At 49.6% G+C, this 10851-nt stretch overlaps 1 protein-coding gene and 1 non-coding gene across 2 annotated transcripts; both read right to left on the bottom strand.

Annotated features, from left to right (window-relative positions):
* Positions 1-555: 555 nt before the first annotated feature.
* Positions 556-620, bottom strand: LOC126019219 (U7 small nuclear RNA). Its single transcript, XR_007498961.1, has one exon. It is a non-coding gene; the product is annotated as a U7 small nuclear RNA (small nuclear RNA).
* Positions 621-625: 5 nt separating this feature from the next.
* On the bottom strand, positions 626-10784 carry PIGT (phosphatidylinositol glycan anchor biosynthesis class T). The gene is made up of 12 exons (XM_049779212.1): positions 10591-10784; positions 9873-10050; positions 8918-9045; positions 8586-8686; positions 8392-8478; positions 7914-8001; positions 7724-7821; positions 7471-7636; positions 6196-6396; positions 1863-2028; positions 1692-1775; positions 626-1101 (listed from the first exon to the last, which is right to left on the bottom strand). Exons 1-12 carry the CDS (start codon positions 10772-10774, stop codon positions 849-851), a joined length of 1734 nt encoding a protein of 577 aa, XP_049635169.1. The 5' UTR covers positions 10775-10784; the 3' UTR covers positions 626-848.
* Positions 10785-10851: the final 67 nt, after the last annotated feature.

The following is a 10851-nucleotide window of genomic DNA, read 5'->3' as shown; positions in this document are numbered from 1 at the left end:
CACTCAGCAAATGGGTTCTGGACCCCACTCTTCCCAAAAGTCAAGGACTTGAGAAAGACACTGAGGCAGGGGCCAATTTTTATTCCTCGAGCAACAAGTTCCCTCAATGATGTCATCTAGGCCAGTGAGCCCAAAAGAACTTTCTGCAGCATTATTCAGCATTTCTGCTGGAAATTGGTTTTCTGCACTGTCCAATACAGAGACCACCAACCTCCTCTGGCTGCAGAATACCTGAAATATGGCACATCCAGGCCAGGAAGGGTCTGAGCAATAAAGCACTTGCCTTGCTTTATTCCTGGAGCCTTGCAAGGTTCCAGCCCAGCACCACCCCCTCCAAGAGATTCCCCCCCAAAAAATGGAAAGGAGAAATATATCCAGTACAGGTAAAGAAATTAATTTTTTGTGATTTGGTTTTTTAGTTCCTGGGCATTTGGACTATCTCAGTGTTCACGTGGTGCTGAGGTTCACAACCTGAACCTCCCATGTACAAAGCATGAGTTGTCAGTCCTCTCTCCCTGCCTGGAAATGAATTCTTTTTTTTTGGGGGGGGGGGGGAGGGGCGGGCTTTCGGTGGAGACCAGAAGGCCTGCTGGACAAATTCTAAAAGAGCTGTAACACTCTGGAAGTGAATTCGAAAGTGAAATTGTTTTGAGGTCAGCCACCACACCTGGTGGGGTGGCTTCAGCACTATGCAAGCCTACTCCCATACCAGTAGCAGTTTTTGCGTCAACAACTAACCCAGGAGTGGCTTTCTGCAAGTGGCAAAAAGTGATGACTGTGTGGTCACCAGAGACAAAGACAAGACGAAGAGAGATAAACATAAGTCAGGTTGTGAAAAAGTGGGGTCCTCAGAGCGGGGGCACACCCCGGGCCCGCCGGATGAGGTTAGCCAGGCGCTTGGCCAAGCCCCCGCTTTTGGGCTCCTCAATGTGGAAGGTGCGGGTGAGCAGGTTGTAGAAGGAGCCGTAGCACACGGCCACCACAGTGCAGGTGAGGCAGATGACGTTGTAGGGCATGCTGAAGTCCGGCGTGGGCAGGTTCACCAGCAATGGCTCAGTGTAGAGTCTGACGAAGAAGCTGGAGCCATCAGACACTGGGAGCCTGGGGTCAGCAGGGTGTGTGGGTTTGTGAGCTGAACCTGCTGCTCCTCCCTGGCCCTCACTGCCCAACTCTCAGGCATGCTGGACCAGCACCCAGGTCAGCTGTCTAGGCTTTCCCAGCAGTGACCAGCTATACCAGTTCCCTCCAAGGCAGGGAAGGTCAGTCTTCTGCTCTGTCTTCCCTGGCTGCGACCTTAGCTGCCCACTCTCTGGTTCTCAGTCTAAAGATGGCACTCTCCCCAGCCCATACCCTGCCTGATCCTGGCTTGCCCCACCAGAGCCCTTCACTTCTAGAAAAGACCCTCACCCAGAGCAGTGCGGGACACATCTTGTTTATTTCCAAGGATCACCCTGGGCTCTTAAAACTGCCTGCCATATTCTTAGTGCTAAGTAAATATTTTTTATGAGAACTGGAGTAAATGTTTATAAAGCACCGCCCTTCTCACTGATTCCTTCTAGAAGTACTTCCAAAGCCCTTTCTAAAGTCTTTGCCAGAAGTCACTGGAATCTTTACAGGGACTGCAGCAAACTTTGATAGAGGACACCCAGAGCCCCAGTCTACCCCAGGGCCAGCAGAGAGGGCTCACTTACAGGGAACGGAAGAGTGGGCTCTCCTCCCAGTCTACTGCTCGGGATGCCACCGGGCTGGGCACAAGTGCACTGAGGACTGAAGGGCTGCAGAGAAGGAGAGGTGCTTACTATGCCTCTCTCACCACTAAAGGGTGGGAGAGAAGGGGCCAAGAGGGGGGCTCAGGGACCCACCTGATGTAGAAGCCATGATTGGGGTCTGGTGTGTACTCCGTCCACTTGAGTAGTGCCCGCTCAAACTGAATGGAGACTTTGGTGACTGAGTTGGCAGGCAGTTGAACCAGCATCTCCAGGAGGTGGGGCTGCAGTCGATCCTGAGCAGGCTGGTAGTGAATGTAACCTGGAGAGAGACCAGGATCAGCCAGAACCACATCCCTAGGGGATGGGCAGACACCCTACATCTCTTCCCCCTGAAACTGAGGTTTGGGGCCCAAGCCTGGGTGTTAAGCTTCACAGCAGATAAGGAGTCTCAGGAAGGGACAAGTTTATTTCAGTGCACACACCTCTGAAAAACAGAAGCAATCTTCCCATAGCTTACTAATGGGGCACCTGACATCAGGCTGCTGGGAGCAACAGACCCACCTGGCAAAAGTGCTTGCCCAAAAGCCCCGATACCAATCAAGGTTCTCAATATAACCAACAGCGGAGAAAGGCTGGGGATGGAGGAGCATCTTAAATACCAGCACAAGGACAAATCTAGAATGCAAAACAGGCTCCACAACACATGACCCACTTCTGCCAAATAGATTTTTTTAATGGAAACTGTTATAGATTAAATGAGACTCTTCGAGTACCTCATTAATGCAAGATGTTAATAAGAGAAACTGGGGCAGGGGGCGGGGGAGAGGTGGAGAATAGGAGAACTCTGTACTTTCTGCTCAATTTCTATGTAATCCAAAAAGGTCATCAAAGAAGATCAAGTATTAGAGCAGGAGAGAGAAATGGAAAAGAATAGCAAGTAAATTCAAAGCAGGAACTAAGGTCTGGGTTTAGATCCCAATTCAAACAAACTAATTATAAAAAGTTGCAATGCTAGATGTTAGATGTTTTTTGAAGTCCTTTATCTCTTAGAGACAGGAAATAAAGTATGTAAAAGTGAAAGGCTATATCTAGGGTGTATTTTTAAGACATTCCAGGAGGAAAAAATAATCCCTCCTAAAATCCAATAAGGGGAACTAGAGATGAAACAGACATACTGGGGGAAACAATCAATAAGGGGTGAGTGACTCAGAGGAGACTATATGGGATTGTACAATCCCCTCTGAGAACGTGCTGTGGTTTTCCAGACCCTAAGATTCTCAAAGCAAAGCAGAGAGACCTACAAAATACATAGGTAGAACATGGAAACAAGCCATGTTCCCACCAAATTAAACTGACTTCAAGATCTAGGTCTATGGACCAATCTATCTAGAGATGTGGATAAGCATCTAGATATGGATATCTCTATGCCAAGTGGCTGAAAATGAACCCAGTGGAAGGTTTTCCTGAGTCATTTCATCAGGAGAAGGCCCTTTGCAGAAGGATTTCTTCAGGAGGCACTGGAGAAAGGAAGAGCAGAGTGATAGCACAGCAGGTAAGGAGTTTGCCTTGCACACGGCTGACCCAGGATCCAATCTGGGTTGACAGCTCATGGGGTCCATCTAGCCTTCCAGGAGGGATTTCTGAGCACAGATTTCAGGAAGAGGCCTAAGAGTCGCTGGGGGTGACACCTCCCAACCTCACCCATCACTCCCCCTCAACACAGATACACAGGAACACCGGAAAACACACGAATGACTGAAGACAACAAAACCTGAGAAGGAACCGACAGAAATCCTAGTGAGCCTCACTGACGTGAGCTGATTAACTCCATGTAGTTTTGATTCTAATTCCCATGATAATAAATGATGGTGAGCTTCTTTTCTTGGCAAGGTGCTGTTGGCAATCTGTGTGTCTTCTGTAATGAGGGATCTGCTCCTAACTTTCCCCACAAATGACAAGACCGATTCACTGTGGTAGCAAGGCTTTTGAGGGGCTTTCTACATCTTAGAGTCCTAGTTTTCTGTTAGAAAGGCCACTGATTCCTGCCCAATTGTTGAGGAAATACGATCTCCCAATCTGTGAAGCATCATTTTGTTGGAATACTTATTTCCTTTAGGCTCCAGAGACATCTTGAATTGAGGTTCTTTGGTGTCTATCCAAACATATAGATTTCCATACTAATTTGTTTCTATGATGTTGATCTGAATATGCTTTCCTTGGCTTCCATTTGTCCCCCACTCTCCCAAAAATTGATGAAGAAAAATCAATCATGCTCCCTCCATAAAGAGTCTGTGTCACAAAAATGTCACTGAAGACATGGGTCTTTCAGGAAGGGTTGGTTTAACCAAACTTCCTGGTGTCTAAGTGCGTCTGGCCCCAAACTCTGAAGTTCTTCCAGAGACCTCAATGCTGCTTGGTAGATGAGCAGGTCTTAGATGGACGTGGAGGTGATGGAAGGGTGACTGTATGCCAGGCAAGGGCTTCACCTCCTCTCCTATTTCTCCACTCCCCACACAAATCCTGCCTTTGTAACTCCAGCACACAGAGGCCACGGCAGGCAAGTCGAAACTGATGTGGCACTGGAAGGCAGTGGAAACTTAGGGGCATTTCAGCACTATACCATTCTGGGCAGCACCTAATCCCCACTAAGGAACTAGCTGAAAGACAGCCTTTGTCCAACAGTTCCCTTCACTTGTGGCTAAGATGCTCCAGAATGGGACTGAAATTACCCCTTTCCTTTCTATCTCCCTGTGGGATTGTGCCTTTCACTGCACATGTTGTTGGTATGTTTTGGGGAGGGCACACCCTTTGGTGCCGGGGTTCCTCCTCAGAGTGACTCTGCACTCAGCAATCACTCCTGGAATGTTTGGGAACCTGATGGGATGGAGGGGATCGAATCCAACTAGGCCACATGCAATGCTAATAAATGCCCTACTGCTGGGCTATCGCTCCGGCCGAACAATGCACATCTTAAAATTCTCTAGAAACCTGAGTAGTACAGTGTGTAGGATACTTCCTTGGCATGAAGATGACCAGGAATGACCCTTGGCACCCCAGATGGTTGCCTGAGCCCCTCAGACATGATCCCTGAGCACTGAGCAAAGAGTTAGCCCGACAGGACCCTGAGTATGGCCCAGAACCCCCAAACAAACCAAACAACCCTCCCTTGAATGCCAAACAGCAAAGGGAAAAAAAAAACATAAGTAGGATTACTTGAAGTTGAGATTTTGAAGGATTTTCTTTTTCTGGTGGCAGCAGATTGAAATTAAGATCTCTCACAAGCAACACATGTGCTCTGCCACTGAACCACTCCAGCAGCCCCAGGGGCTGAGATGTGGGAGGTAGGACAAGGAGTGGCACTAAGTGACACACCACGAAGATTGGAGGTCTGACTTCTGGGAAGTGCTATCAGCTCTTCCTCAAGAATTTTCTTTCTTTATTACACCAGGCTCCCTCCACCCTGAGAAAACAAGGGCTTAGTGCTTTGTCTTACACCAAAAAAGGAGAGGAGGCACTCAAAACTATTGATTTCTCTTCAGAAACAAGAAAACAGAAAGTGAGTATTTGGCTAATGACAGAACTCAGTGGTATAGCAGAAGTCTTAAAAACATGAAAACCTGAGGACCAATTCAGATATACACAAAGAAAGAGAAGACAGAGAGAGATTGAAAAGACTTTGCGGGCCCGGAGAGATAGCACAGCGGAGTTTGCCTTGCAAAGAGCCAATCCAGGACCAAAGGTGGTTGGTTCGAAACCCGGTGGTTGGTGTCGAATCCCGTGCCTGCCAGGAGCTATTTCTGAGCAGACAGCCAGGAGTCACCCCTGAGCATAGCCGGGTGTGGCCCAAAAACCAAAAAGACTTTGCTCCTACTACGCAAAACTAGCTTCTTCAAGTCTGCCATCTACTTTGTTTCCAATGCTTTTGTTTTGCTTGATAATCCTTTCTCTACCTTGAAAGAGTCCTTTGAATAATCACAAAAGGTTGTGCTCCGTAACACCAGGAAGAAAGGCAAAGTAGGTGAGAAAGATAAGGAAACCACCACGATCATAAAATCCTAGGAAGAATGGGCCCAGAGAGATAGCACAGTGGCATTTGCCTTGCAAGCAGCTGATCCAGGACCAAAGGTGGTTAGTTCAAATCCCAGTATCCCATATGGTCCCCCATGCCTGCCAGGAGCTATTTCTGAGCAGACAGCCAGGAGTAACTCCTGAGCATAGCTGGGTGTGGGCCAAAAACAAAAACAAAAAAAAAAAAAAAAAAAAATTCTAGGAAGACAAGCCAGCTCAATATTTTCACTGTTTTCACTTCACTAATTTCTTCTAGATCTGAAGTGGGATTCCTTCTAGATCTGCCTTGGGGAGGCCACTCTTCCCATCTGTCCAACTGTGGCTTTCTGCCTAAGCAGTGTCCTGGGGACACTTCAGGAGCTACCCTGAGAATGGGGTGTTGAGGTGGGGGCATGGTGGTTGGGGACTCAGTTCTCACTTGGCTTGTTCTCCTTGCCCTTGGAGGTGATGGTGAGGGTGTGCACGTACAGTCGTAGGTACCAGGGCACGGTGTCCAGCAGCAGCACGGGGAAGGCACGGTTGGGGTGTGTATTATACAGCAGCGTGCTCAGCTCCCCACTCTGCAGTCCGTAGCCGCTCACATACCGCTGAGCATGCAGGAAGGGCACCGGGGGAGTCTCTGTTCAGAAAAGTCAACAGTTACTAGTTCACTCAGGAAAGAGGCACCCTACCTACTGTCATATGCAGTCTCCAAGGCAGAGACTGAGAAGGGAAAGCTTTGCGCAGAAATGGGAAGCCTGGACTAGAATCCAACCCTCTCACCCCACCCTGGTGACACTAATGCTGCAATCCCCAACATGTGCGAGCTCTGCCCCTGCTAAGCCACTCCAGGTGTTCTCCTGGTATTGTGCCACATGCTCTGCCTGGGCAGAGTGCAGGCCCCATCAATAGTCTGAAGCAGCCTCAACTAGCAGGCATGTGGTTTCCTGAATCCAGGGTTCTTAAAAAAAAAAAAATAAAGGCCCAGAGAGATAGCACAGCGGTGTTTGCCTTGCAAGCAGCCGATCTAGGACCCAAGGTGGCTGGTTCTAATTCCGGTGTCCCATATGGTCTCTCGTGCCTGCCAGGAGCTATTTCTGAGCAGACAGCCAGGAGTAACCCCTGAGCACTGCCAGGTGTTGCCCAAAAACCAAAAAAAAAAAAAAAAAAAAAAAAAAAAAATGGGGCCGGAGAGATAACATGGAGGTAAGGCATTTGCCTTTCATGCAGAAGGACAGCAGTTCGAAACCCGGCATCCCATATGGTCCCCGAGCATGTGAGGAGCGATTTCTGAGCGTAGAGCCAGGAGTAACCCCTGAGCACTGCTGGGTGTGACCCAAAAACCAAAAAATAAAAATAAATAAAAGAATGTATTAACAGTTAAACTCTGAGTTTTCCCACATTAGTTCAGAGGTGTCACTGGCCCCTTTCCAGATGGGGCAGCAAAAGTTAGGCAACTGCCCACAAGCCCAGAGCTTACAAATGGAACCAGACCCAGGACCTCTGATGAGATCTGGACCTAAATAAAACCCTATTATCTCAGGGAGAAGAGGAAGCAATGGAAGACTAAAAGAGATGATCAGAGTTGGATCCTGAAACCAGATGGTCCCCTGAGCACCACTGGGAGCAACTCCTGAGCACTGAGCCAGGAGTGACCCATAAACCTTAAAAAATATTTATCATGTAACGGCCAACTCTAGGAGGCCCCACGCACCACTCTCTGAGGGTCTCTTCCACTTGAGCTGCAGATTGAGATTGCGGGAGCCGTTGATGGTGGCTGCATCAAACAAATCGTACACAGCATAGGTCTTCTGGGAGCCCAAGATGACATCCTGGTATGTAGAGGTGGGGGGTGGGCTCACTTCCAGAGTTTCATTGTCCTAGGGACACACATGCAGGCTGAGAAGTGGGGCAGAAGAGGCAGTCAGGGCATGGGGAGGAGCAATGTATGGCTGGAAGCTAAGTACCTGGTTGTAGTTGGTGATGTCCACGTAGACACGGCTCTCTGAAGCCAGAGGACAGGGCTCTGTGAGGGTTCGGGAGAACATCCGGAAGAGGGACCAATCTGGGAAGCAGAGAGCAGGGTCAAGCTGGGGCTAGAGCTAGGCCTGGGCATCTAAGATTTGGGGAGAGGTGGGGGCTGCCAAGGCAGCTTACCTTTCTTCCCCTTCCCAGTGATGAATGCATCAAAGACCACGGTGAGAGTCTGCCGCAACTCCCAAGAGATGCTGGTGCAGCGAGCATTCTATCGCGGGCAGACAGGTCAGTGAGGCCTGTCTCTCCAGCCACAGGTCATCCCAAACGGTCCAGGTATCCCTGGCCTACCCATCCCAATAATCCTGAGCTAACAGCATGATTCTCCTTCACGGAGGAGGAAAATCAGGCTGGGGGAGACAAACTGATTCGTTCAAGGAATTGCCAGCTGGCTGGCAAGAGACTGAGCTGGCAGTTGTCCTGGCAGCTGCCCTTGCCCAGTTCTCAGGCACATGAGCCATGACAGACAGAACCACAGCCAGGCACCACTGTTTTCTAGGGGAATAGAAAGTGATCATCGCCTCAACCACTGCCTGCTGCCTCCATCCTCGAGGCACCTGCTGTGTTGGTACCTTCTCTCCAAGCCCCTGGGGGTACTTACTCTGCAAACAGGGCGGATATGCACAGCCTGCGAGTGATAGCTAGTGTGAAACAGGTGATCAGCCTTTAGCAGCACTGACAGGCCTGCCTGGAGGAGTTAGCAAGAGAGATACTGTCAGTGCCCTGCAGAGAAGACCTGTCAACCTGTTGGGCAACAAAGGAGTGACTTCTTACTCTGTGCCCCCTGAGCCTCACCTTGGAACTACAGGGCAAGAGCTTCTTCCATGGGGTGAGGTTCTCAGTACAGACGACTTCCCGGGGCAGGACAGCGTAGCGCAGGAAGGAGGGATCAGTGTCTGAGGGAAATAGGGTCTGTCTGGGGTGAATCCACAAACAAGAGATGGGGGGGACACCCCCCCTTACCCCACTTACAACTACTTAGCCCCACTGGCTTAACAGCAACACAGCACTGTTTGGGGAAGTCTTCTGTTGCCTGTACCCCTCTCTGGCCCAGCTAAGAAAGAAGGTTGAGGGAAAAGAGAGAAGGGATAGGAAATAGGAAGGAGGACAGGGCACAAAGTACTTACTACTGGCCAGACCCAGTGGTTTGAAGGAGGCTGTGGGAGTGACTGTGTTGGTGGAGTCGATGAAGTTGAGAGAGGCGCAGAAGATTCCCGAGAGGACATTACTGAGCTCTGTCCAAGATTCATCCACGCTGCAAGGAGATACAGATCTACTCACTGTCCCCAGAGACACTGGCTCAAGGCCTGCACTTGCTGTCAACAGAACATAACATAGTCCCCCAAGCACTGCCTAAAACAAACCCCAAGCAGAGTCAGAAATCACCTCTGTGCACTACCAGGCCTGACATCACTTCTACTTCTATTCCTCAGAAAGAAAAAAATGAGTATCTGATGGCAGCAGCCTTTCTTTCATATATGTCTTTTCATTAGGTCATTTTTTTATATAGGAAAATGGCAGCATTCCACAGGGGCTGACTAGAACTGTCCCGATGTTATCAAGCCTGTGACCATCTCCCCTACCACTATTAGTGCCCCAAAACTGTTAAAAAAAAATCAAAAAATCACACATAGTGATTACAAAGATTATGGCTCCACATTAGTATCTAGATCTACTCCTCTTTGGAAAAAATGCAATTCCTCCACTCCAGAGACCTGAAATTTCAAGGGCCAATTCAAGGTTATGGATGTTTTAGTTCTCATAATGCTTTTTTATGAAGGAATGTCTTTAAAGTGTTATCCAGTGGGTCAGTTTTCTACTGCTTTACAGTCAAGTAAGCTGCAACATTCTGCTATCTGCCCTTTCAGAGAAGCAGGTACTACCTCAGGCCTGAAGTATTAAGGGAAGTAAATATATTCAGTCAAGCAAAGAATATCACCCAGAGGCAGTATTTCTTACTCCCAATACCAGCTATTATCTTCATGGAATTGCTTCTGTTAAATGGCTGTCCCTAAAGGCAGTGGGAGTCCCCCAGCTACTTGCCCTCCATGGCCTGTAACATGCTGCAAGGTGGGCACTCACTCAGTGACAGTGTCTTGGAACCAGGCCCAAAGTTCTGCACCTGATGGGGCCTGCAGAAGGGGTGGACCCCAGTATCTGGTCCTCCAGAAGCCTTGCGTGAATGATAGGTGCAGTTCTCGCAGCGAATACTTGGAGATCAACTGTCCCAGAGCTTTGGGGAAAAGCCTATAATGAGACACTGGGTTGGGGGGGTGGAGGAGACATGTATTAGTGAAGATCCTGGAGGGAAGGCTTTCAGCTACCCCGAAAATAAAACAGCAGGCTCTGAACTCGGGGATCTTAGACGAGATTCCAGATTTCTGGATCAAAGAAATCTGGATTCTGTCCTTTGCCAGGCCACGTGATAAGGCAGGTGGCTTATGCCTCTACCAGTTTTCAAGACCTCTAGCATCTTCCCTGTAATCGTTCAAAGAACTTCGTGCTGTGCCTAGCACAAGGGGGGTACGTGGTAACCCTAAGAACATCATCAGTAGAGTAGCCCTAGGCCTCAGGTTGCAGGTGGAGCTGCAGAAAGCACCAGGATGCACAAGGTCAGAGATCCCCCTCTGGATCTCAATTTCACCGTCAGAGCCAATATAGACATCTTCGGTTGCACCTCCTTCCCGAGTTCAAGGGACAGAACCCCACCCCTGGATAGGCCCAGCCCCCCGCGGCTGGCTCCTCCCGACTCCTCGCCGGCAGGAGCCCAGGAGCTGTTTAAGCTCCATTCTCATCTCACCGTCTCCCTGCTGCAGGTCCGAGTCCCAGCGCGTGCGGAACTGAAACGTGGCGGCTACATCTCCAGAGGGCAGCGGGGTAATGACCAGCTCCTCCCGCAGGCTGTCGCGTGGGGGCTCTGCTTGGCTCCAGCCGGGCCCCAGAACAAGCAGTACGGGGAGCGCTAGCCGCACGGCGGCCGCCATGCCTGCGACCGCTTCCGCTTCCGCTTCCCTGCTTGGCCCGCCCCCACAGGCAGCTGACTACCAATCGGAAGAGCTCG

The sequence above is a fragment of the Suncus etruscus genome, chromosome 9 (genome assembly GCF_024139225.1).
Source record: "Suncus etruscus isolate mSunEtr1 chromosome 9, mSunEtr1.pri.cur, whole genome shotgun sequence".
In the NCBI taxonomy this organism is placed as follows: domain Eukaryota; kingdom Metazoa; phylum Chordata; class Mammalia; order Eulipotyphla; family Soricidae; genus Suncus; species Suncus etruscus.
Note: the sequence above shows the minus strand (reverse complement) of the source record. Positions and strands in the feature narration are given on the sequence as shown.